Here is a 26,780-nt window from a genome sequence, read left to right on the forward strand (position 1 = left end):
GCAACAATTAAAAGGTTATATTCTAGAACTTAATTAGATAATTCAGCATAATGAAATGGGGATTCTACATAATCCTGTATGTGGAAAACCCCTATTTATCTGTCCTATACAATCAGGAATTGCAAAAATTAGATTACATGAATATATTGTGTGTGCTAGTGTCATCCAGAATATATTGTGTGTGCTAGTGTCACCCAGAATATATTGTGTGTGCTGGTGTCACCCAGAATATATTGTGTGTGCTGGTGTCACCCAGAATATATTGTGTGTGCTGGTGTCACCCAGAATATAGTGTGTGTGCTAGTGTCACCGAGAATATAGTGTGTGTGCTAGTGTCACCGAGAATATATTGTGTGTGCTAGTGTCACCCAGAATATATCGTGTGTGCTGGTGTCACCCAGAATATATTGTGTGTGCTGGTGTCACCCAGAATATATTGTGTGTGCTGGTGTCACCCAGAATATAGTGTGTGTGCTAGTGTCACCGAGAATATAGTGTGTGCGCTAGTGTCACCGAGAATATATCGTGTGTGCTGGTGTCACCCAGAATATATTGTGTGTGCTGGTGTCACCCAGAATATATTGTGTGTTCTGGTGTCACCCAGAATATATTGTGTGTGCTGGTGTCACCCAGAATATATTGTGTGTGCTAGTGTCACCCAGAATATATCGTGTGTGCTGGTGTCACCCAGAATATATTGTGTGTGCTGGTGTCACCCAGAATATATTGTGTGTGCTAGTGTCACCCAGAATATATTGTGTGTGCTAGTGTCACCCAGAATATAGTGTGTGTGCTAGTGTCACCCAGAATATATTGTGTGTGCTGGTGTCACCCAGAATATATTGTGTGTGCTGGTGTCACCCAGAATATATTGTGTGTGCTAGTGTCACCCAGAATATATTGTGTGTGCTGGTGTCACCCAGAATATATTGTGTGTGCTAGTGTCATCCAGAATATAGTGTGTGTGCTAGTGTCACCCAGAATATATTGTGTGTGCTAGTGTCACCCAGAATATAGTGTGTGTGCTAGTGTCACCCAGAATATAGTGTGTGTGCTAGTGTCACCCAGAATATAGTGTGTGCGCTAGTGTCACCCAGAATATATTGTGTGTGTTGGTGTCACCCAGAATATATTGTATGTGTTGGTGTCACCCAGAATATAATTGTATGTGCTAGTGTCACCCAGAATATATTGTATGTGCTAGTGTCACCCAGAATATATTGTATGTGTTGGTGTCACCCAGAATATATTGTGTGTTGATGTTAACAGTGCATCAATTTGAGTGGTCCTTGAAATCCATGAGATTGAGAAAGGTTTATGCAGTCTATGAGGACAATGTCCAAAGGTAATACAGAGTGGATGCACATATACATTTATTACATGAAGATGATGTGTACATGAACATATTCTTTACTTACCTGATTACAGTCTTCACTAAAAGAAATTTCATCATCTTTAACCCAGGCATAAGTGACATAGTCATTTGTATGTCTAAAAGTAGCCTAAAAAACAAAACAAATTACCTGGGATAAACTAATTGCTAGCATTACTAATGGCTATGCATACGGTTAAAAAAAATATGATTATTAAAAAAAAATAATATTGCCAAAAGGCAAAAAAAAACAAAACACCTTTAGATAAAAGGACTACAAAGAATACTTACCTTTTAATTGATTATATTAATAATAGAAAGCTATCCCTAACTATTCACAGCAGAAGCGCAGTTGTCGATATTGAATTACACTGATATCAATTAAACTATTAAGAAATTGATTAAACTATCAGTGTACTTTGCTCCCATTCAAGAGAATTTCCAAAAGTGCACAACTGTGGACCCGCTGTTACCAGCACAGATATCTGAACATGGGGGGGCAGGGATCTTGGATAGCTAAAGTATATTGTTGTATCATTTACTTTATGAAAGGAGTGCTCTAAAATCCAGAGTAATTTTCCTCCTAAATCGATATCTATTTAGTGTCATAATCTAAACTATTTTCTAATATACTTTAATTAAAAATTCCGTAAAGTTCCATAACTACGCTATGTAACGGCTTTCCTATTTTTTTTTTGACAGCGCTTTCAGAATCCCAATGTATGCTGGGATACTCAAACGAAGCGTCATCAGGAGGCATAGGCTTTAGTCACTGCAGCAGACTTTGTCCTCTCCCTGAAACAAAGCATCATCAAGGATGCTTGTTTCAGAGAGGCTGGGCTTGTCCCAGTGCAATGTGCACAATGACAGTGCACTGTATATGTTGATCGCTCAGGAGAGCGCACTGTCAGAATACCCAGCGTCCAGAGACCAGGGAATTCACTTTCGAGGGCAGCTCTGGTCTCTCCACGCTAGGTTTTCTGACAACACGCTCTTTTGCAGAAGAATCACTACTGCAAATCTGAGCCAGTAACCGAGAGCGCGCTGTCATTGTGCACATCACACTGGGACTAACCCAGCCACTGAAACGAGCGTCACTGATGATGCTTCGTTGCAGGTAGGGGGCAGAGGCTGCGTCATTAACCGCAGCCTCTGCCTCCTGATGACACTTCGTTTGAGTACTCCAGCATGCACTGGGATTCTCAAACAAAGCGCTATCAAAAAGGAAGTGAAAAAAAATATAGAAAAGCAGTTAGATAGTGTAGTAATGGAACGGTAGGCAATTTTTAATTGACCGGAGAAAAAAAGTGGATATGATGCAAAAAATTGCAAGTTTATTAATGACTGATACATAAACACAGTAACAAAAGATACGTCAGTAAATGTGAAAGAGGTGACAGAAAAAGGCAGGTTCTACCAAATGAGAATAGGAAGACACATTACTATGGTATTATATGCTACCTTGTACCTATATACGCTCTTTGGTAATGTGCTCATTTTTACATTGTACATTTGTGCCAATAGTGTTCCTGCCTTTTTCTGTCACCTCTTTTACATTTACTGACGTATCTTTTGTTACTGTGTTTATGTACCAATCATTAATAAACTTGCAATTTTTTTGCATCAAATCCACTTTTTTTCTCCGGTTTTTATCCAGTTTTGTGTGGGTTGCAAAATTTCCCATGGGATACTGCACAGGTTCCTTGATGGTTACAGCATATATGTACACTTTGTTCTAACTTAGCCTCATGGATTTTTTTGGTTATTTAATTTTTAATTGACATATATTAAAAAATAGTTTAGAATATAGCCCTTTACAGAACGGAATTTAGAAAGAAAAATTACTTTGGAATCTGAAGCACCCCCCCCTTTTTGTTTTTTTTTTTTTTTAATCATCAGGCCCTTTATTGAAGGGATTGGTTTGATCTTTGCTATAATTATTATCTACATCATTACATACATACATCGTTAGCCCACGCACGCAAGTAGCAAAAAGATGTTATGTTTGTCAAAATAAATCGGTTTCTTGGAAATATTTATATATTAATCATCAAAGATGGACAGAAAAGAAGCAATAACTCTGCAGGGAAGAAAGCCATTAAACCTCATAGATTCTGTCAATGCATCATATATAACAAAACTTGGTATAGAATTTCTCATATTCTATGAGAGGTGCATTACAGGAATAATCACAGGTTTCTACTGTAAGCTGATCTTCATTTACACAAAAGGCATTAACCATTACATACCCTGTAGAGCCCAATCCAATCCCAGGTACTGCTGGGAAAATCTTTGCTCACAGAATAGCTGATGAGAGAGTCGTGATCGGCGTTCCATTCTCCCTCCGCTCGTAGAGTTACTGAAGGTGCGAGGATCAGAGGCTTCACCTACAAGTAATTTGACAGATCACTTGGACAAGGAGCGTTGTAGATCACCGTACAATTAACCATCAAGATTTGTGCCTACTTCAGACATTGCATAGTAAAGAAGTAAATCATATAAACAAGGCACGGATTAGCATTGTACATTTCCGAAACTATAATTTTAAAAAGTTATTTTCTGTGAAAGTCTTTGTCCATGGGAATCCGCCTGAGATTATTTGGAATGTCACGTCCATATGGTCACATAACATGGCCACACTGCTGATACAGAGTGCCTTATGGGATTACACTTGGCTCAACATTTTTATTTATTTCTTATCATACTTATGGATTTGCACAATTAGATATGTTTAAAAAAAAAAAAAAAAATGTTCCTATGCCGAGATAATCTTATAGATGTGCCCCTGCTATGTACAATGTAATGGCCGTGTCTGACCGTACAGGGACATGGTCTGATCATAACAGCTCCTGGACCGGGGACAAGGCTAAAAAGAGTATATATACAGTACAGACCAAAAGTTTGGACACACCTCATTCAAAGAGTTTTCTTTATTTTCATGACTCTGAGAATTGTAGATTCACATTAAAGACATCAAAACTATGAATTAACACATGTGGAATGAAATACTTAAAAAAGTGCGAAACAACTGAAAATATGTCTTATATTCTAGGTTCTTCAAAGTAGCCACCTTTTGCTTTGATTACTGCTTTGCACACTCTTGGCATTCTCTTGATGAGCTTCAAGAGGTAGTCACCGGAAATGGTTTTCCAACAGTCTTGAAGGAGTTTCCAGAGATGCTTAGCACTTGTTGGCCCTTTTGCCTTCACTCTGCGGTCCAGGCTCACCCCATACCATCTCGACTGGGTTCAGGTCTGGTGGCTGTGGAGGCCAGGTCATCTGGCTTAGCACCCCATCATTCTCCTTCTTAGTCAAATAGCCCTTACACAGCCTGGAGGTGTGTTTGGGGTCATTGTCCTGTTGAAAAATAAATGATGGTCCAACTAAACGCAAACCGGATGGAATAGCATGCCGCTGCAAGATGCTGTGGTAGCCATGCTGGTTCTATATGCCTTCAAATTTGAATAAATCCCCAACAGTGTCACCAGCAAAGCACCCCCACACCATCACACCTCCTCCTCCATGCTTCACGGTGGGAACGAGGCATGTAGAGTCCATCCATTCACTTTTTCTACAAAGACACGGTGGTTGGATCCAAAGATCTCAAATTTGGACTCCTCAGACCAAAGCACAGATTTCCACTGGTCTAATGTCCATTCCTTGTGTTCTTTAGCCCAAACAAGTCTCTTCTGCTTGTTGCCTGTCCTTAGCAGTGGTTTCCTAGCAGCTATTTTACCATGAAGACCTGCTGCACAAAGTCTCCTCTTAATAGTTGTTCTAGAGATGAGAAGGTGTGTCCAAACTTTTGGTCTGTACTGTATATAGATGTTACAGCACAATATCACAGCTGATTGTTTTTGTGAAGGAAAACATTTGTCTGCCTGTTTTTAAAAAATGTTTTACCTCAAAGAAAGAATAATTTGTGATCCTGTGCTATAATGTTTGTATACTTTATCACTTCCTCCCCAGCTCGGGAGATGTGGTATGATCAGACACGGCCATTACACAGTACATAGTATGAACACATATATAAGATTATCTTAGCACAGGAACATTTTCTTTAAACACTTCCAATTGTGGAAATTATTATTATATTAAGATCTATTGATTAAAATGAACTTTAAAATTAGCTTTGTTCATAGGAAAACCTCTTTAATTAAATACTACCATAGTGTTTTTAAGTATCGTGTTCAGTGCAGTGTACCTGTATGGTGAAGGTTCCTGTTACCGGTTTGTGATCACTAATCCCATAGCTCATGTGACTTGCATACTTTTCTAAATGGACTTTTAAGATATGCTCAAAATCTGTGCCAGCAGCTTCGTCCAATTCACTCTCTGAATCCTCCTTTAATTTCCACAGAATGCGATCAGTCCAAGCTGGTTTGCGTTTTTTTCCACTAGAAAATAAAAGATTATAAGATTATATACAGAAGGGTAACTGAAGAAGAAGTCAAATCCTAAAACAAATATGCTTTTCACGGCAGTCCACATGTTCTAGCTCTTAGGTCCTATAGTTTTCCACTAGGTACTGTACAGTCCCATACCATGGAGAACAAGACTTTGCACACAATCAGGGCACTGAGGATTTCATCGGAAGGTCCTGTGCGGTGATTTTTGCTACGGAGCCTTTGGAAAAATGTAGTCCAGTGTGAATTAGGCTTAGTTTGGTGCCGTTGAGCTGCTGTGCCACTAGCTGTTCAGGTGTTTGTTGATGGCCATGTCATCATCTCTGTGGTGACAAAAATCTTGCGAGTTTTGGCATTGTCACACCAGTTTGAAGCAACTCTGCCGAAATGAGCAGAACTGTGGAGGACTTCGGGCAGGATGGGGTGTGTCCATTGCCGCCTGTTAAATTCGACAAATACCACTAAAGACGTGCCGGATTCATTAGGTGAAATGTGCCCCTCAAAGAGAACAGTGCACCCAGAACCACTAGCAGTTCTTGGTGCATATCTAGAACCCCTCCCTAACAGGCTCAGTAGCATATAGTAGAATATAGTAGCATAAACAGATCTTAGAAAAAGTATTTGCTAAAGATGGCAGTGACTAGTCACAAGGGCTTTGGTACTGAGCTCCTTTGACACCGGGTGTATGCGTACTTGGCTTCAAATAGGCCCACTGCCCATGATTGGAAGTTGTCCGCAATTCCGGTCATGCACACTACTCCTCTCTGAATTCGAGACACACATCTGGCTATGGAGTAGTGCGCATGACCGGAAGTGCAGACTACTTCCAATCATGGGCAGTGAGCGTCTTTGAAGTCAGATACGCATGCACCAAGCGTCAAAGAAGCTCAGTGCTAACAGGTACAAAGCCGTGCGCATGCACAGCTTTGTATCACGTTACTATGACGCTGGCTGTTGTAAAGCAGGTCATCATGCCTACAGGGGCGTGATAACATGCTATCTGGGCCGACTAGTCAGGGAACGCCCTTGTGACTAGTCACTGCCCTAATTAGCATATCAAACGATCTTTAGAAATACTTTTTCTAAAGATCTGTTTATGTATGCTACTAGATGCTGGGACTGTTAGGCCCTGTGAGCACTGGAAAACGGAATTTTCTTAAGAAAATTCAGCAGGGTCTGAAAGATTACTGCACCCACGGTAAAAAAAACGCAGCAAACCGCACCCGAAAACCGCATGCGGTTTGCGGCGGTTTTACCACGGTATTGCTTGCGGTATTGCCGTGGTTTTGCCGCGTGCAGGTTGGTATATGTGTTTTAATGCATTCAATGCAATAAAGCACATTGAAGAAAAATATCTCCCAGGGAGATAACATTTCTTAAGGGCTCCATTGTGGAATGAATTGGACCCCATTATCCTTAATGAAGAGTGGCACCTGTATAAATTTGGTGAGATAAATCCAATTTATTATCATTACCAGTAGACTTCAATGGCACCCATGATTTGGTGAGATGGGTCCAATCTATTATTGTGGTTGAAATTCAACTATAGTTTTGGTTTATACATATCCCCTAAGTGACAGGAGGGGCCAAACCTACTTTTTAGTGTTGTTTGTCTGTGGTTATTTAACCATTTTAGTGGAATTATTAAAGGTTAATTTTTTAATTTTCTTTGCACTAAGAGAGCTGCTATTCTGAAATTTGCTATCATTGTTTGAATTTTGAAATTTACCCATTGGCTATTTGCGTCCTGCGGGATTTCACAATTACATTGCAGTCAATGGAGTGAAATGCCGTAGCGACGTGCGGAAAGAAGGGAATTTTGTTTACTTACCGTAAATTCCTTTTCTTCTAGCTCCAATTGGGAGACCCAGACAATTGGGTGTATAGCTATTGCCTCTGGAGGCCACACAAAGTATTACACTTAAAAGTGTAAGGCCCCTCCCCTTCTGGCTATACACCCCCAGTGGGATCACTGGCTCACCAGTTTTAGTGCCAAAGCAAGAAGGAGGAAAGCCAATAACTGGTTTAAAGACCAATTCAATCCGAGGAAACATCGGAGAACTGAACCATACCACATGAACAACATGTGTACCCGAAAAAACAGAAAAACCCCGAGAAAACAGGGCGGGTGCTGGGTCTCCCAATTGGAGCTAGAAGAAAAGGAATTTACGGTAAGTAAACAAAATTCCCTTCTTCTTTGTCGCTCCATTGGGAGACCCAGACAATTGGGATGTCCAAAAGCAATCCCTGGGTGGGTAAAAGAATACCTCATGATAGGGCCGTCAAACGGCCCTCTCCTACAGGTGGCCAACCGCCGCCTGAATGACTTATCTACCTAGGCTGGCGTCTGCCGAAGCGTAGGTATGCATCTGATAATGCTTGGTAAAAGTAAGTAGACTCGACCAGGTGGGTGCCTGACACACCTGCTGAGCCGTAGCCTGGTGCCGTAATGCCCAGGATGCACCCACGGCTCTGGTAGAATGGGCCTTCGGCCTTGAGAGAACCAGAAGCCCAGTAGAACTGTAGGTTTCAAGAATTGGTTCCTCGAGCCCCCGAGCAAGGGTGGATCTGGAAGCTTGCGACTGTTTACGCCGACCAGCGACAAGGACAAAGAGTGCATCCGGGTGGCGCAGGAGCGCCATGCGGGAAGTAGAACCTGAGTGCTCTCACCAGAACCAACAGATGCAAATCTTTCTGAAATTGATGGACTGGACGAGGACACAAAGAAGGTGAGGTGATATCCTGATTGATATGAAAATGGGATACCACCTTAGGGAGAAATTCCGGAACCGGACGCAGAACTACCCTGTCCTGGTGAAGGACCAGGAAGGGAGTTTGTATGAGAGCGTTGCTAGCTCGGAAACTCTCCTAAGAGACGAGACCGTTACTAGAAGGCCACTTCCCGTGAAAAACGGGAAGGGAGACATCCTTCAAAGGCTCGAAAGGCGGCATCTGGAGAGCAATTAGAACCTTGTTCAGATCTCAGGGCTCTAACGGCCGCTTGTACGGAGTGCTGAGAAGACAAACTCCCCGTAGGAACGTGCGTACCTGAGGAAGTCGTCGTTTCTGAAAAAATACAGATAGCGCTGAGACTTGTCCCTAAAGGGAACTGAGCGACAACCCATTTTCCTACCTAGATTGCAGGAAGGAAGGAAACATAGACGATGCAACCGGCCAGGGAGAAACACCCTGCGCCGAGCACCGAGATAAGAACATCTTCCACGTCCTGTGGTCAATCTTGGCGGACGTTGGTATGCTAGCCTGTGTCATGGTGGCAACCACGTCCTGAGGTAATCCTGACGACACTAGGTTCCAGGACTCAATGCCACACCATCCGGTTGAGGGCCGTAGAATTCAAATGGAAGAATGGCCCTTGAGACAGCCAGTCTGATTGGTCTGGTAGTGCCCCCGGTTAGCCTACCGTGAGGCACCACAGAACCGAGTACCACAACATCCTCGGCCAATTTGTAGCGACGAGGATGGCGCGGCCGCAGTCGGTCTTGATCTAGCGCAGTACTCTGGGCAACAATGCCAGAGGTGGCACCTAAGGTAGCTGGAACTGCGACCAATGCTGAACTAAGGCGTTTGCCGCCAGAGCTCGATGATTGTGAAACCGTGCCATGAAGCTGGCACATTGTTGTTGTGCCGTGACGCCATTAGATCGACGTCCGGCCTCTGTCAGCGGCGCCAGATCTCCTGAAACCCGTCCGGGTGAGGAGACCATACTCTTTCGGCCACACCTCAGCGACTTAGGAAGTCAGCTTCCTAGTTTCCACACTTGGGATGTGAATTGTGGATATGGTGGATGCCGTGTCTTCCACCCACATCAGAACCTGCCGGACTTCCTGGAAGGCTTGCCGGTTGCGCGTTCTTCCTTGGTGGTTGATGTATGCCACCGCTGTGGAGCTGTCCGACTGAAGTCGGATATGCTTGCTTTCCAGCCGCTGTTGGAAGGATTGTAGGGCAAGATACACTGCTCTGTGTTCAAGAACATTGATCTGAAGAGTGGACTCTTGCTGAGTCCACGTACCCTGAGCGCTGTAGTGGAGAAAAACTGCTCCCCACCCTGATAGACTCGCGTCTGTCGTAACTATCGCCCAGGACGGGGATAGGAAGGACCTTCTTTTTGACCAAGAGGTGAGAAGAAGCCACCACCGTAGAGATTCCTTGGCCGCCTGAGAAAGAACGACGACTCTGTTGAGGGACGTCGACTCCTCGTCCCATTGGCGGAGAATGTCCCATTGTAGTGGACGCAGTAAAACTGCGCGAAAGGAACTGCCTCCATTGCTACCATCTTACGTAGGAAGTGCATGAGGCGTCTCAATGTGTGCGACTGGTTCTTAAAGAAGAGCTTGCAGCCCGTAGTGAATGCTGTTTGTCTAGCGGCAGCTTCACTATCGCTGAGAGAGTAAGAAACTCTATGCCTAGATATGTTATCGATAGGGTCGGGGTCGGATCTGACTTTAAAAAGTTGATGATCCACCCAAAACTCTAGAGAGTCTCCAGCGCAACGTTCGGGCAGTGTTGGCATGTTTCCTAAGAGAGTGCCTTGACAAGTAGATCGTCTAAATACGGGACCACAGAGTGACCCTGAGAGTGCAGGACTGTGACTACTGCTGCCCTGACCTTGGCGAAGACCAGTTGGACTGTCGCTAGCCGGAAGGTAGAGCTACGAACAGAGGGTGTTCGTCTCCTATAACGAAGCGTAGAAACGCTAGTGCTCTGGATCAATCGGCACGTGTGGATAAGCATCCTTGATGCCTAATGATGCTAGGAAATATCCTTGGGACCTTGAGGCGATGACATGGCGGAGGGATTCCATCCGGAACCGCCTGGTGTCCACGAGCTTGCTGAGCATTTTTAGATCCAGAACGGGACGGAACGGCCCGTTGTTATAGGTACCGCAAAGAATTTGGGGTAAAAACCGTGACCTTGTTCCTGAAGAGGAACGGGGGTCATCACTCTTTCTGCCTATAGAGTGCACCCTGTTTGCAGAAGAGCAGCGGCCCGGCCGGGAGGTGGAGAAATTCTGAAGAATCGAGTTGGAGGACGAGAAGTGAGCTCTATCCTGTACCCGTGAGACAGAATGTCTCACACTCAATGGTCATTGACCTATGGCAGCTAAATATCGCCAAGGCGGGAGAGCCTGCTACCGACCGAGGCCGCAAGTCATGAGGAAGCCGCCTTGGAAGCGGGTTTTCAGACTGTCGCTTTTTTGGGCGAGACTGAGCCCGCTAAGAATCTTAGCTCCTCTGATCCTTTTGAGTCCACATTGGACGAGGAAAAATGGGACCTGCCCGAGCCTCGAAAAGGCCGAAAACCCCGACTGCCTCTTGCTCTGTTGGGGTTTGTTGTGTCCGGGCTGAGGAAAGGATGAATCCTTACCCCTGGACTGTTTGATGGTTACATCCAACGCTCACCAAACAGTCGGTCAGCAGAAAAAGGCAACTGGTTAGGCAACCTTTTTTGGAAGCAGAATCTGCCTTCCATTCACTTAACGAGCAGACCAGGCTCTGCTTAAAAACACGGAGTAGCGGAGGCTACCGCCGCACGGTTCGCAGAGTCCAGGACAACCTGAATCGCGTAAGAAACAAATGCAGACATTTGAGAGGTTAAGGATGCCACCTGCGGCACAGATGTACGTGTAACCGTGTCAATCTGTGTAAGACAAGCTGAAATAGCTTGGAGTGCCCCAAGGGAGAGAATGCCGGAGCCAACGGTGCGCCGACAGCCTCATAGATGGCTTTCGACCAGAGATCCATCTGTCTGTCAGTGGCATCTTTGAGTTTGCAGTCCCATCTCCCACTGCAACTATGGATCTAGCTACAAGCCTGGAGATTGGAGGATGCCGCTCGGGACATTGGGTCCAGTCCTTGACCAAGTCAGGGGACAGGGATAACGTGTATCCTAAGCCGTTTGGAGAAGCGCATATCTGGATAAGCGTGGTGTTCCTGGACTGCCTCTCTGAAGGCAGAGTGGTCCAGAAAAATACGTGAAGCTGACTCCTCCACTGGAGGAGCTGTGAGAAATAACCCACATTCTATAGATGGACGCTATAAGATTATTTACTATGGCGTCACAATCAGGTGTATCCAGATTGAGAGCGGTCTCAGGATCAGAATCCTGAGCCGCTACTTCCGCCTCATTACACAGCGAGTCCTTCTGTTAGGACCCTGATGAAACCGAGGCCGCTCATAGCGAGCCCACTTAGGCTGTCTGGGACTGACGTCCGTGCAGAGCCGTGACTCTGGGATGCGTGTGACATTCCCGGAGCTGTTAGTTATTCACACTGAGGGGGGCCATGGATCAATGATTCAACAGTGCCCATATTGTGAGAGACATGTCCGGACTGCTAGGCTTCTAGTATCATAGCCATAGTCTCAGAAAAACTGTCAGTAAATACTGCAGACACCGTCCTCATCCCCTGGCCATTAATGCATACAATGGGAGTCTATGTACCTGCCGGCCGTATAGCCGTACATGCTGTACCAGCTGTATAGAAAAACATGTGGTTCTGCACCTTTGTTTTACACAGAGAATATGCTGATAACTCCTCCGCATAATCCAGGAGGGTATATACAACGTGCGACCAAACAGTGCAATGTATATAGTACAAGCATATCTATAAGTGCACTTCTGCACTAGTGGGGTTAGCACCACAGGTGCTGCTTAACGCCTGTTACAGCGATTGTGTGACTATCAGAATGCCAGGGTCTTCCACACTTGTCTCTGTATCGTACAGAAACTGACACTAATGGCTGCCGGTGTCCTTGTAGAGAAGGAAGCCGTGGGCGTGCCTGAGAAAGTGCGGGAATCCGGATTCACAGTGCACACAGTGAGAGGGGTGGAGTATGCAAAACATACTCCAGCTCTCAGCTCTGCTCTATGCAGCGTCACGCCCCTACCCTGACTGTCAGGGCTGTGGGCGGTAACGAAGGGAGACTAGGCCCAGAAGCCGGGGACTCGAGTTAACAGCGCGGCCGCCGTAAAAGCGCGGGCCGCGCTGAAGTCCCCGGCGCACCACAAGTGCCAGCCGCGCCGCAGTTCCAGCGGCCGGCGCGACCGATTCATAGAAGTGGCCAGCGTCCCGCCCCTCTCCTGACTGGCAGGTCTGGGGGCGGGAACGAACGGAAGCAGGCCGCAAAAGCCGGGGACTCTAGTTATCAGCGCGGCCGCCGTAAAAGCGCGGGCCGCGCTGAAGTCCCCGGCGCACCACAAGTGCCAGCCGCGCCGCTGCCAGCGGCCGGCGCGACCGATTCCTGGAAGTGGCCAGCGTCCCGCCCCTCTCCTGACTGGCAGGTCTGGGGGCGGGAACGAACGGAAGCAGGCCGCAAAAGCCGGGGACTCTAGTTATCAGCGCGGCCGCCGTAAAAGCGCAGGCCGCGCTGAAGTCCCCGGCGCACTACAAGTGCCAGCCGCGCCGCAGTCCCAGCGGCCGGCGCGACCAATTCCCATAAGTGAGCCTGCTTCAGCAAAGCTGAATGAGGCCATGGCACAGGCGCCGCAGCGCTGATGTCCCCCGGCGCACTACAACACCCAGCATGCTGCGGTGTGAGCGCCAAATGCACGGGGACACAGAGTACCTTGAGGAAGCAGGGCCATGTCCCTGATGTACTCCGCTCCATCCAGCATCTTCTCCAGGGGCTGTAGATGGAGCACGGTCTCAGTGCCTGGAGACCGGTAAATCCCACTTCACCCAGAGCCCTGTAAAAAGGGATGGGGAAGGAATCAGCATGTGGGCTCCTGCCGCCGTACCCGCAATGGGTACCTCAACCTTACAAACACCTCCGACATACAGTGGGGTGAGAAGGGAGCATGCTGGGGACACTATATGTGTCCTCTTTTCTTCCATCCGACATAGTCAGCAGCTGCTGCTGACTAAAAAGTGGAGCTATGCGTGGATGTGTTGCCTCCTTCGCACAAAGCACAAAACTGGTGAGCCAGTGATCCCACTGGGGGTGTATAGCCAGAAGGGGAGGGGCCTTACACTTTTAAGTGTAATACTTTGTGTGGCCTCCAGAGGCAATAGCTATACACCCAATTGTCTGGGTCTCCCAATGGAGCGACAAAGAAAGAAGTGACATGCAATTGTTTTTGCTGCGGCAATCCCGCAGCAAAACATGCAGCTGTCAAAATCCGCATAGTGCGCACAGCATTTTTTTTCCCATAAGTTTTGCTGGTGAATCACTGCAGAGATGTTATGAACATAACATGCAGCAAAACCGCAGGAAATCTGCGGCAAAAACCGGCAAGTGCGCACAGGGCCTTAGGCATGAATTCTAGATCTGCACCCAGAACTGCTTGTGGTTCTGGGTGCACTGGGGACCCGACAGGTTCCCTTTAATAAATGACTTCGTACTCCAGTGAGCCCTTCATTAAGGGTATGTGCACATTTTAATTTTTATTTACAGTGGAACCTCGCTTAACGAGTAACCCACTTAACGAGAATTTCGCTTAACAAGCAAAGCTTTCTGTAAATTTGTAACCCGGTTTATGAGAAAGCTTTGATGTACGAGCAAAATCCTCACCGCACACACTTCCGGTTCCGTACATCCACCGCGCTCTGACCCGCACTTGCAGTCCACACAAACACACACAAGCACGCACAAACAGACACGCACACACACACACATACAGTATTATACTCACCTTACCTTCCGTTTCATCGCCAGCCTCATGGTTCTTGTAGTCCGCTGGCTCATTGCGACGTCCTCGCAGCGAACTACAAGACCCAGGACGCCGGCGATGGAATGGAAGGTAAGGTGAGCGTAATATGTGTACCTTCTGTTCCATCGACGGCCTCCTGGGTCCTGTAGTTCGTCGGTATAGGCTGTGCATCGGCAACCATAGCGATGAAGCAGGAACTTCCTCTGTCACCGCTACTCAAAGGCAGCGCGCTGACCAATCAGAGGCAAGCAGCTCCTGCCTTTGACGTCAGCGCTCTGGCAGCGGAAGTTCCTCCCTCATCGTTATGGTAACCCGATACACAGCCCGTACCAGAGAACAGCAAGTCCCAGGAGACCGGTGATGGAACGGAAGGTAAGGTGAGCATAATATGTGCATGTGCTTGTGTGTTTGTATAAGTTTGTGCGTGTTTGTGCATGTGTAGAATAACACAATAGGGGACCTGAATGGGACATTTAACAAGTTGTGGAACGAATTGCCTGCATTGCAATGATTTCCTATGGGAAATTTTGCTTTGCTGAACGAGTAACTTGGTTAACAAGCACAGTCCCAGAACGGATTGTTCTCGTTAACCAAGGTTCCACTGTACTGAGTTTTTGACACATTTTTTCCCTGCACAGTTGTCACAAAAAAACAAAGACTACCGTGTTTCCCCGATAGTAAGACACCCCCGATAGTAAGACACCCCCGATAGTAAGACGTAGTGGGGGTTTTGGGGGGGGTCGGCTAATGTAAGACGTACCCCGAAAGTAAGACGTAGTAAAAATTTATTTATTTTTTTTCTTCTTTACAGTACAGTTACAGCGGCCGAGCGCTCAGCTGAGCGCCCTGACATGCCGGCGGCCGAGCGCTCAGCTGAGAGCCCTGACATGCCGCCGGCATGTGACAGCTCTCAGCTGAGCGCCCTAACATGCCGGCGGCCGAGCGCTCAGCTGAACGCCCTGACATGCCGCCGGCATGTGACAGCTCTCAGCTGAGAACCCTGACATGCCGGCGGCCGAGCGCTCAGCTGAGCACCCTGACATGCCGCCGGCATGTGACAGCTCTCAGCTGAGAGCCCTCACATGCCGGCGGCAAAGCGCTCAGCTGAGCGCCCTAACATGCCGGCGGCCGAGCGTTCAGCTGAGCGCCCTGACATGCCGCCGGCATGTGACAGCTCTCAGCTGAGAGCCCTGACATGCCGGCGGCAAAGCGCTCAGCTGAGCGCCCTAACATGCCGGCAGCCGAGCGCTCAGCTGAGCGCCCTGACATGCCGCCGGCATGTGACAGCTCTCAGCTGAGCGCCCTGACTTGCCGGCGGCAAAGCGCTCAGCTGAGCGCCCTAACATGCCGGCGGCCGAGCGTTCAGCTGAGCGCCCTGACATGCCACCGGCATGTGACAGCTCTCAGCTGAGAGCCCTGACATGCCGGCGGCAAAGCGCTCAGCTGAGCGCCCTAACATGCCGGCGGCCGAGCGTTCAGCTGAGCGCCCTGACATGCCGCCGGCATGTGACAGCTCTCAGCTGAGAGCCCTGACATGCCGGCGGCAAAGCGCTCAGCTGAGCGCCCTAACATGCCGGCAGCCGAGCGCTCAGCTGAGCGCCCTGACATGCCGCCGGCATGTGACAGCTCTCAGCTGAGCGCCCTGACTTGCCGGCGGCAAAGCGCTCAGCTGAGCGCCCTAACATGCCGGCGGCCGAGCGTTCAGCTGAGCGCCCTGACATGCCGCCGGCATGTGACAGCTCTCAGCTGAGAGCCCTGACATGCCGGCGGCAAAGCGCTCAGCTGAGCGCCCTAACATGCCGGCGGCCGAGCGCTCAGCTGAGCGCCCTGACATGCCGCCGGCATGTGACAGCTCTCAGCTGAGCGCCCTGACATGCCGGCGGCCGAGCGCTCAGCTGAGCGCCCTGACATGCCGCCGGCATGTGACAGCTCTCAGCTGAGAGCCCTGACATGCCGGCGGCAAAGCGCTCAGCTGAGCGCCCTAACATGCCGGCAGCCGAGCGCTCAGCTGAGCGCTCTGACATGCCGCCGGCATGTGACAGCTCTCAGCTGAGCGCCCTGACATGCCGGCGGCCGAGCGCTCAGCTGAGCGCCCTGACATGCCGCCGGCATGTGACAGCTCTCAGCTGAGAGCCCTGACATGCCGGCGGCTGAGCGCTCAGCTGAGAGCTGACATGCCGGCGGTCAGGCGCTCAGCTGAACGCTCGGCTACTGAGAAATGTTGCAGTAATGTTGTCCGTGGTCCATCAGGACCATGGACAACATACAAGATCACGCAGCCTCAGTGCCCTCATGTGCAGCCACTGGTGGTTAAGTTTCCTTAACTTGCGGTACACTTAGGGCGCAATCGCGGCAAGTCCCCATACGGTACATTGCATGGAGACTTGCTGCGATTGCTGTGGGATTTTTTCCAATATAAGACATACCCCGAAAGTAAGACATAGTGGCACTTTTGGGGGTAAAAAGAATGTAAGACACTGTCTTACTTTCGGGGAAACACGGTACTACCAGCAAAGCGAATGGGATTCCTGAAGTCTCATGCATACGTTGCTGATTTGTTCCTTGCAGTTTTGAAACAATTTAACATTGGTTCCCTTTAAAGAATTGACATTCTGCCAATTACCAGGATTTTCGTATATAACCTAAAGCCAGTGCTATACTGGCACTATCAAGCGGAGTCTATACATACCATTAGTGGTCAGCTAGGATGTATAGGATTTGAAATCCAAGAAAGTAGAGTTTATAAAATAGGCAGCTTGCTGAGTGACAACAGCTGAGGAGCAGATAATATCTGGGGGGTATTCAGAGTTATCCCCTCCCCCTGTTAGAATTAGCATAAGTATTATACAATCAATGTAACTTTTCACTTTCAGGACCTGTGGTGAGGTCATACCCATGTGACCATAATAGGCGGGGCCTCAGCCAATAGGAAAATGTTGCTTTGTGGTGTATCAGCTTTGTTGGCTGAGGCCCCGTCCCTTCTGGTCACATGGGTATGACCTCACCACAGGTCTTGGGAGTGAAAAGTTACATCGATGGTTTAATACTTATGCTAATTCTAACAGGTGGAGGTTTAAGTATTCTTTAAAAAAAAAAAAAAAAAGTATTTATGCTGCGTTTTTACTACTAACATTTCAGGGTTTGCAACAAAAAAGTCTGCAGAAACAAAATATGCGGGTGCACAAACCTTAAGACTTGCATTTCAGTCAACTGGAGTTGTTTAAACTAGATTTACACTAAAATACAGCAGTATTTTAGAGAAAGACATCCCTGGCTGCAATTGTGCTGCCAATGTCGGATTCATGCTGTCCGTGGTTCGGGTAGTATAACTGATGACAGGTTCCCTTTAATTTTCTCTAGGATTTACTAAACTTCTCCACTGGAGGACCATGGGCAATTAAATCTACCTTATTTATTATTTTCACAAAGGTTGCTACATGCACTGAGCATTTTCTACCTGTATAGAACAGGTGCATGTAATTTATTGGTAGAGAGAATGGCTCTGGGATATTAAAGTTACACTTTGTGTTTGTTTTGTTGTTAATGCTCATGGATTGTTTTAGCACCAACCAAACTGATAAAATTCAATATTAGCGGTTCACAAAGGTGAAAGCAGAGCAAAACCACAACTTTTAATCACAGAGCTTACAGACTGCATTGTGTTCTGTAAGGTTGCTCAGTGTAGATAACTAGCCCTTAGGATCTGAGTGCATGGCATCTTTTAGGTCCCGATGTATCCACACTGAAGCATCTGCTGTTTCAAAAACAGTGTTTTTCATGAAGCGTCTTTGTCAGGGGATCTGCCGCCAACATCTTGTTTTTATTTTATATATATACACAATAGTGATGGTATTCAAGCTGAAGATGCCTGAAGAAGGGTCAGGTCACTTCTTTAGCAGTTTTATAACTTTTGAAGCCTGACCGTTCAGAAGTTATAAAAGAAGGAACATATGCAAAGCAAGTTGTTTTAACACTGCTGTGTATTTACTCATAACTTTTAAACACGAGAACTTTTTCAGGTGGGTTACAGGCAAAATCCTCCTGAAAAAGACCCTGTTTGTACATATCCTGAGGGTACATTAAAGACATTTCCATACAGCCAAATGGCTGGTTTGTTGAAATTCTACTGATAATTATAACTGGTGCTTGAGATTGTACTGGAGTTTACTGCTGTGAAAGAAGTAAGAAAAAGCGACTTCATTCATCTCTACATGTTCACATAGATGATATGATGAAAATGTAGCTGCCGCTCTGACAATCTCCACGGGACCGAATGAGACGGTATTCTGACCTACAAATTACTGGCCTTATCAAAGCTTTCAGTTTGGTGGAGACTATTTAAGCAGAATTACTGGAGCTGGTACTGAAATCCTGTGGATTATTATGATTTTATTTTTATTCCTTCTACAGTCTGCCTTTTCTCAGTTAAAGAGGTTTTTCAAGAATGAGATAAAAAGGCGTCCCTGGTATAATTCAAACTGCAACTGAAGATATAAAGCTACCAAGATCTGTGTGTCAACTGACAATAGCTGTATCACACATACCTCAGTCAGCGGCCAGATGTGTGAAGAAATACATCTCTTCCTCTATGAGCACTAAGGGATACATTTCCACGATCTCCAGGTTCATCCTTCTGAATCTTTATTTGTTCTCCAGTTTTGTTGAGTTGAAACACAGGTCTCGGTAGTTGTATGTGTTCTCTGCGCAGCCCATACACACAAGTAACTAGAATGGGCTGCAGTTTGAATTCTATCAGGGACTCCATTTTATCTCATTCTTGGAGAACTCGTTTAACTTTAAAAATATACCAGAGAACCCTTTCATTGTTTCATTACATTTAGTTTAAAAATGTATCAGGCAGATAAGGTGGTAAGTTGTTTTCTAATAATGATAATATACAACAAAATAGAGAGAAAACACATAATAAATCTGGCACAAGGTGTGTAGACCAGTTTTCCTGGTGTGAATAAACCAGCATTCTGTAGCATTCAGTTTAGATCCATCTCCCTCCATTGTGTTTGCAAATCCTCTAATTACAATTTTAATTTTTCTGGCAAATCCCCAAGTAAACATAACTGTATATAGCTCTAAACATGTAGATACAATGTAACATACAGGTAAAAATACAGTTATCCAAGAGTGCACACAAAACTTTAGAAGAAAACAGATAAAAAAAAAAAATTGAGTATTTTTAATATTAAAGATAAATGTATTTGAAGTTGATGATTTAGTAAAAATCAACATCTTAAATGAGAGGACAATGATATTATTCTATTTCTAATGATTCAAAAAAGAAAACAATACAAGGACAAAACTAGATACATCTGAAATCAGAGTAACACATGAAATGGCATCTAGGATGTCAGTATATAATTGATTATTTGATATTAGTACAATCTAAAACTAGTTTTAGTCGGTGATGCAAAGGTTTTACTCTTACTTAAATCCCAATAGTGACTTCTTCCATCTAAAAATGAAGCATAGGAATCAGTACATACCACACAAATTTCATGGATAGGCTGTAAAATCCCTTCTATCCAGCATAACAACAACACTAAAACCATAAGCAAATGAGGTATCTCAGGAGAAACCATTTAGTCTCCATAAAAAGTCGACAGGGTTAGAATAACATGGCTGCATTCTTCCAGAAACAGCGCCACACATGTCCCCAGGTTGTGTGAGGTATTGCAGTTCAGCTGCACTAAATTGTATAGGATAGAGCAACAATACATCATGCAGACTTTGTACATAGTGCTGCTGTTTTTGCACAGCCCATGTTCTAAATTTCTGTTAATCCAATTTTGGTGACACAGACTGAAAAGACTTAACATGGATTTATACAGTATATCACAAAAGTGAGTACTCCCCTTGCATTTTTGTAAATACTTTATTATATCTTTTCATCGGACAACACTGAAGATATGACACTTTGATACAATGTAAATTAGTCAGTGTAGTCACATTTGTGATGTACTGTATTTGTTTGGTCAATATTCTATGTAAGGCTAGGTTCACATTTCCTTTGTTTATGATCAGTCACAATCCGCCGCTCTGATAAAAAACGCAATCCGTTTGGCGGATTCCGTTGTTTCCCATAGACTTGCATGAGCGGCGGATTGCGACTGATGCCCTTGCGTTCTACCTGAACTCTGGCCCTCCGTTCTGTGAATCTATCATGCTGTATGTAGGGAGCTATGCAAAACTATCATACTGTATAAAGATGATGCTGTAGCCATCATTCTGTAAGTAGGGGAGCTCTGGTGGCCATCATTCTGTATCTTTTAGAGCTGAATGGACCATCATACTGTCTATGGAGAGACTATGTGGTCATCATATTATATACTGGTGGCTGTGGGGGTTATCATACTTTATACAGAGGTCATATGGAGCCATCATACGATATATAGGGGTCTGTGGAGTCACAGTACACTTAGCATCGCAATGTGATACCATTTACTTGTATGACACTGATGTAGCAGAAACAAACTGCGGCTACGCAAACTCTGTTGTGCCATATAGCCCCAGCCTAAAGTTAGGAACGCGGCCTGCGCTTGCACCAGACTAAGTGTCCAATTACTTTATTTACTTATTTTTATTTTCTTTTTATAACTGTACATTTTGCTGATAATATTACCTTGTATCATACACATCCGAGTTCAGGTCAAATTTGTATGTTGGCTTAAACTTCAGTGGCCCCTCCAAAAATCCTTGGAGAAATCGTTCTGTCTTCTTAGCAATATTTAACTACACATGCACAAAAAAAAAAAAAGTGTTTGTAGGCAAAATTAAAACTTTTTTTTTCCCACAAATTTATATTTTGCCAACTTGCAGCAGTCCAGTTGTGATACTACAACGCCCAGGCTGTCAGCACATGGTGTGAGTTGTAGAGGAACCTCAAGACCCACCTCTTCCACCAAGCCTACAACCTACAATAGCCCTCAGTCCAGTAGACCACTGCACAACCAGCTCTGTCCTCACCTATTGTACCATCACCCATTCCCTGTAGACTGTGATCCCTCGTGGGCAGGGTCCTCTCTCCTCCTATACCAGTCTGTTTTGTACTGTTAATGATTGTTGTATGTATACCCTCTTTCACTTGTAAAGCGCCATGGAATAAATGGCGCTATAATAATAAATAATAATAATAATAATAATAATAGATTGGATCTTCTTCCATCTCATGGCTCCTGTAAATGTTTTTCTTTTCCTTAAAGGGGTTGTCCGACATAACAAAAATTTTTGAGTTTAAGCTAATCTGTGTTGTATTGTTATATAAAACACCCCTACATTGTTATTTTTTGTTTTATAACTTTTGTTCCTCTTGAATTATCCCTTTATTCTCTGCAGCTCCTTGTTTACATTCAGCACAAGCAAACTGACCACTTCCTGTGCAAAACCTCAGTCAGAGCTGGCACTGCCCGGCCTCAGTGTCCAGCCTCGCCCAGTGTCCAGCCCCACCCTCTGCCCGCCCCCTGCACACACATTCCCTGTCAGTATATTCTGCCCCAGCACTGACCTCTCATCACTACAGCATTGCAAATAACAGCCCCACATTGGGCTCTGCACCGCATACACACACATCAGGCTGTGCACCGCATACACACACACACATCGGGCTGTGCACCGCATACACACACACACACACACACACACACACACACATCAGGCTGTGCACCGCATACACACACCCACACACACACACACACACACACACACATCAGGCTGTGCACCGCATACACACACACACACACACACACACCGGGCTGTGCACCGCATACACACACACCCACACACACACACACACACACACACACACATCAGGCTGTGCACCGCATACACACACACACACACACACACACACACACACACACACATCAGGCTGTGCACCGCATACACACACACACACACACACCGGGCTGTGCACCGCATACACACACACCCACACACACACACACACACACACACACACATCGGGCTGTGCACCGCATACACACACACACACACATCAGGCTGTGCACCGCATACACACACTGTGCACCGCATACACACACACACACACACACACACCAGGCTGTGCACCGCATACACACACACACACACACACACACACACACACACATCGGGCTGTGCACCGCATACACATACACACACACACACACACACCAGGCTGTGCACCGCATACACACACACACACATCGGGTTGTGCACCGCATACACACACACACACACACACACACATCGGGCTGTGCACCGCATACACACACACACTAGGCTGTGCACCGCATACACACACACACTAGGCTGTGCACCGCATACAGACACACACACATCGGGCTGTGCACCGCATACACACACACCAGGCTGTGCACCGCATACACACACACACCGGGTTGTGCACCGCATATACACACACACACACACACACACACACACACACACACACATCGGGCTGTGCACCGACCCCCCCCATAGGGAGTACATACTCACCCATCCTCGGTCCCCGCCGCTCCTGCACGTTCGCGCGCTGTCTGTGCTCTGGCCATATCAGCACAGTAGTGACGTCACCTCTGTGCTGAAGAGAGCACAGACAGCCGGACAGTGATGAGAAGCTGCGCTCCCTCTCATCAGCGCTTTCAAATATATCGGCATCTGTGATGCCGGTATATTTGAATGTGCGATCTGAGCAGGGGCCCGGTGCTGGCGCTGACACCACGGCAGCCGCCGCCAGGCCCCTCCCCCAGGTCACGGGTCCCACAGCAGTGCAGGGGGAGGTTGCGGGCAGAGTACGGGGTGCGGGGGAATGTGTGGGAGGGCGCAGGGATGGGGGCGGTGACTCCTCGCACTGTACAGCCCAGCAGGGAGGAGACATGCTGTTTCCAGATTTGCATGTCAACATGGCCCTGCCCATGTTGACATCAAATGACCGGAAGCACCAAATTTGCTGCAGGAGCGGTCACATGACCACTCTGAGCCGGGGGAGAGGGGCTGACAGCAGGGCAGGTAAGTGGTCTCTATCTACTTACCTGCCCCAATGTAGCCCAATAGGGTAATAATGAAAAAAACTCAAAATAAGCCGGATAACCCCTTTAAGCCTTTTTGAAAATCTATATTTCAAGGGTCTTCTTGATGCAATGCTTCCCTCTACTATGATGTTCTTTCCTATTTTCTACCTGAGCTCTGACCCTCCATCAGAAACCTTCACATTTACGCTACCCATTCCCTATGACGGACCTGTAATGTCACCTCCCTGGTTACGATCTCCTGTATAGCCGTAGACCAGAGAATCCCAATCTTACTGCTAATGGGAGCCCTCTAAAATGTCTCTATTCCCAGGGAACTTTACTCCCATTACTTCCTCAGAGTAGAGCAGGGGCCGGTAGAGCCTCGTTCAATTCTTGCCCAGAATTATAGTCTGGATTGTCATCTGTACTAGATCAAAGGGAGCGGATTCTATCTGCGCTACTGATTCCTAATAAAGATCCAGCAAGAAAGTGGTTTATTGTCAATGTGTTATAGTCAGACTCCTTCCTCAGGACAATCACATAGAAAACATCATGTTTCATGTGTGCGGTTGTATACATTGTGAGGCAGTGACAGGTGTCATTTATGAAGGATGCTGTGTAATATCCCCCAGAATGTGCTTGGACACCTCGTGAGAACCGCTGGAGTGTGTTGCAATCAGTCATCGCTGTGAGTGCAACACAAAATAAAATAAGGATGGACTTAGTCGAGATATTTACCGTATTTTTCGGACTATAAGATGCACCGGACTATAAGACGCACCCTGGTTTTAGAGGAGGAAAATGGGAAAATAAAACTTTAAGCAAAAAATGTGGTCATGGCACACTGTTATGGGGCAAGGATCTGCTGCTGACACTGTTATGGGGGTAATGTCCCCAAATTCTCTACTAAAGGTACCCCATCCTGGTAATGATCCTCCTGCCTTGTATATGATCCTGCTATAAACCCCCATCCTGCTCCCATACCAGCATCCTGTTCATATTCCCCCATCCTGCTCATATACTCCCATCCTGTTCATATACCCCATCCTGTTCATATACCCCCATCCTATTGGTATACCCCCCATCCATCCTGTTCATATACCCCCATCCTGTTCATATACCCCCATCCTGCCTGCTCATATACTCCCATCCTGTTCATATACCCCCATCCTGTTCATATACCCCCATCCTGCCTGCTCATATACTCCCATCCTGTTCATATACCCCCATCCTGCCTGCTCATATACTCCCATCCTGCTATATGCCCCCATCATGCTCATATACCATCCTGGCATATGGCCTGTATCCTATAGCACAGAGAAAAAAATAAACGTTTATACTCACCTTTTCCTCACTCCCTCCAGCACCGATCATCTTCCTCTCTGCGCCACTGACCTGTGTGTGTGGAGCCGTTCCCCTGCTGCATCGCGATGTCTTCCTGTCTGTGCCGATCAGCTGACCAGCTCAGCACAGATCAGCTGACCGGCACAGACAGGAAGACATCGCGTGCAGCAGGGGGGCGGCTCCACACACGGGGACGGGTGAGTGTACTGATTCACTGCACAGTGATCATGTGCGGCTGTATTCACTGCCCCCCGCGCGTCATTACCAGCGCGGGGGGCAGTGAATACAGCCGCACATGATCACTCCAGGCTGTAATTGCCAGGGGTGATCATGCGGCCGGCTCTTTGCTATGCACGCGTCCCCGCTCGTCCTCCCGCCCACCTGTCAGTGCCGGCTTCAGCGCTGAGAGATGGGCGGGAGGATGGGCGTGCATATGTAATGAGCGGGCCCACGTGGTCACGGCAGGCGCTGCTGCTGTCTGCTCGTGCCCCCGATGACCCGCAGCACCCTCATTCCCAGCCGCAGCCCTATAGTCAGACCATAAGACGCACCCCCAACTTTCCCCCAACATTTGGGGAAAAAAAGTGCGTCTTATGGTCCGAAAAATACGGTAACCAAGTATTTTATTTAATGAAACCAGTTTGGGCTTTTATTTTTGGAGAGTGCTCTAGGTTTGGTAGTGGGACGCAACTCTCCCTCCAGGCCAGGTTTTTGCAATAGCTCATGTCCAGGGAATTCACAGCAAGGTGTGTCTCACTTGGGGGATCCAGGCTGCAGATGCAACATCTGCTATGCATACTGGCTGTATCGAGCAAACACAGGCCAGCACTGAAGTATCTGGACATTTGTTTGGTCTGCATTGTTATGTGAACCGGTGGCGGTCCGGATTCAGGTCCGTAACACTGCATAGTGTGAATAAAGACTGTTGATTTGAGCAAGACCTTGGTGACTGCCTCACTTGAGTAGCTCTAAAGAAGCCTCACAACATCCAAAATTCAATTTAAGGCAAAGGAACAAAGGGGGAGCAATAGGTCATGTGATAGAAGTGAAATATCCCCATTCAACAATGTTAAAATATTAAAACAATAAAATTGCCTATTTTTTCAATGTAAAATTTATTTCTTTGACGTGTATCACATGACCTATTCCTCCCCCTTTGTTCCAGGGCGCCTTTATTTAAATTTTAGATGTATTTAATGGCACAAATGAAATATGTTTTTTTAAGTGGGTGTCCTGAGGAAGGAGTCTGAGTGACTGTGAAACGCGTTGGCATAAACCACTTTCTTCAACCTTTTGTCCTGGTTCTTCATTGGGAATCAGCAGCGCAGATAGAACCTTCTCCCTTTGATCACACTGCTACCCTCTCGTGGATACTGCGGCAGCTGATACATTGGTTTGACTGTGGCTGTGTTACACACCATCAAGTGAGCACATCCCTTTCTTCCCCTCTACTAATCTATGTGGATTAAACCCTATTGTGCTCTGAGCTTTCCTTTTTTCCAGAACATTACAGCTCACTGTGCTAATGTGTTATTACCACGTGATCAGCCGTATTCAAATGCCATCCTTTTAATACCTGCATACATTACGATGTGATCACTAAAATCCTTTGTATTAATACTGAATGCATTTATTAACATGAAATAAGTTAGGGGGTTTACAGGATAATAAAAATGTAGCTGCTTTGTTCCAGGATCTGTGGCTCACCTGTCCACAGGCTTTCTATGGTGCCAAATATTCACTTCAAAATGAGTGTAAGTGTTAGGCTGGGGCCACACGGGCACTACTGCGATCCACTTGCATGAGACTCGGCTCGTGCTGGCAGTACAGCAGAGCCGAGTGTCATGCCTGTGTCCTTGCAACTGAGGTCCGTTCGTGCGAGCAGACCTCAGCTGCGGGGGGCGGGCCGGCACTCAGGAGAGGAGGGAGGGATTTCTCTCCCTCTCTACTGTGTAGCCGGCTATTGCCATTCTCTCACTGCACTAGCAG

At 46.7% G+C, this 26,780-nt stretch overlaps 1 protein-coding gene across 2 annotated transcripts in view; it reads right to left on the reverse strand.

Moving 5' to 3' along the window:
* Positions 1–26,780, reverse strand: part of INPP5K (inositol polyphosphate-5-phosphatase K) — a 115,161-nt gene that overhangs the window by 20,032 nt on the left and 68,349 nt on the right. Inside the window, exons 8-12 of one of the 2 annotated variants that reach the window (XM_075335326.1) lie at positions 21,080–21,189; positions 19,886–19,912; positions 5,577–5,769; positions 3,622–3,759; positions 1,419–1,502 (exon numbers count right to left, since the gene is read on the reverse strand). In XM_075335326.1, the coding sequence (XP_075191441.1) occupies positions 1,419–1,502; positions 3,622–3,759; positions 5,577–5,769; positions 19,886–19,912; positions 21,080–21,189 (552 nt within the window). The remainder of the gene's footprint in view (positions 1–1,418; positions 1,503–3,621; positions 3,760–5,576; positions 5,770–19,885; positions 19,913–21,079; positions 21,190–26,780) is intronic. The other variant, XM_075335327.1, reaches the window with a different exon arrangement.

Source organism: Anomaloglossus baeobatrachus, chromosome 2 (genome assembly GCF_048569485.1).
Source record: "Anomaloglossus baeobatrachus isolate aAnoBae1 chromosome 2, aAnoBae1.hap1, whole genome shotgun sequence".
NCBI lineage: Eukaryota > Metazoa > Chordata > Amphibia > Anura > Aromobatidae > Anomaloglossus > Anomaloglossus baeobatrachus.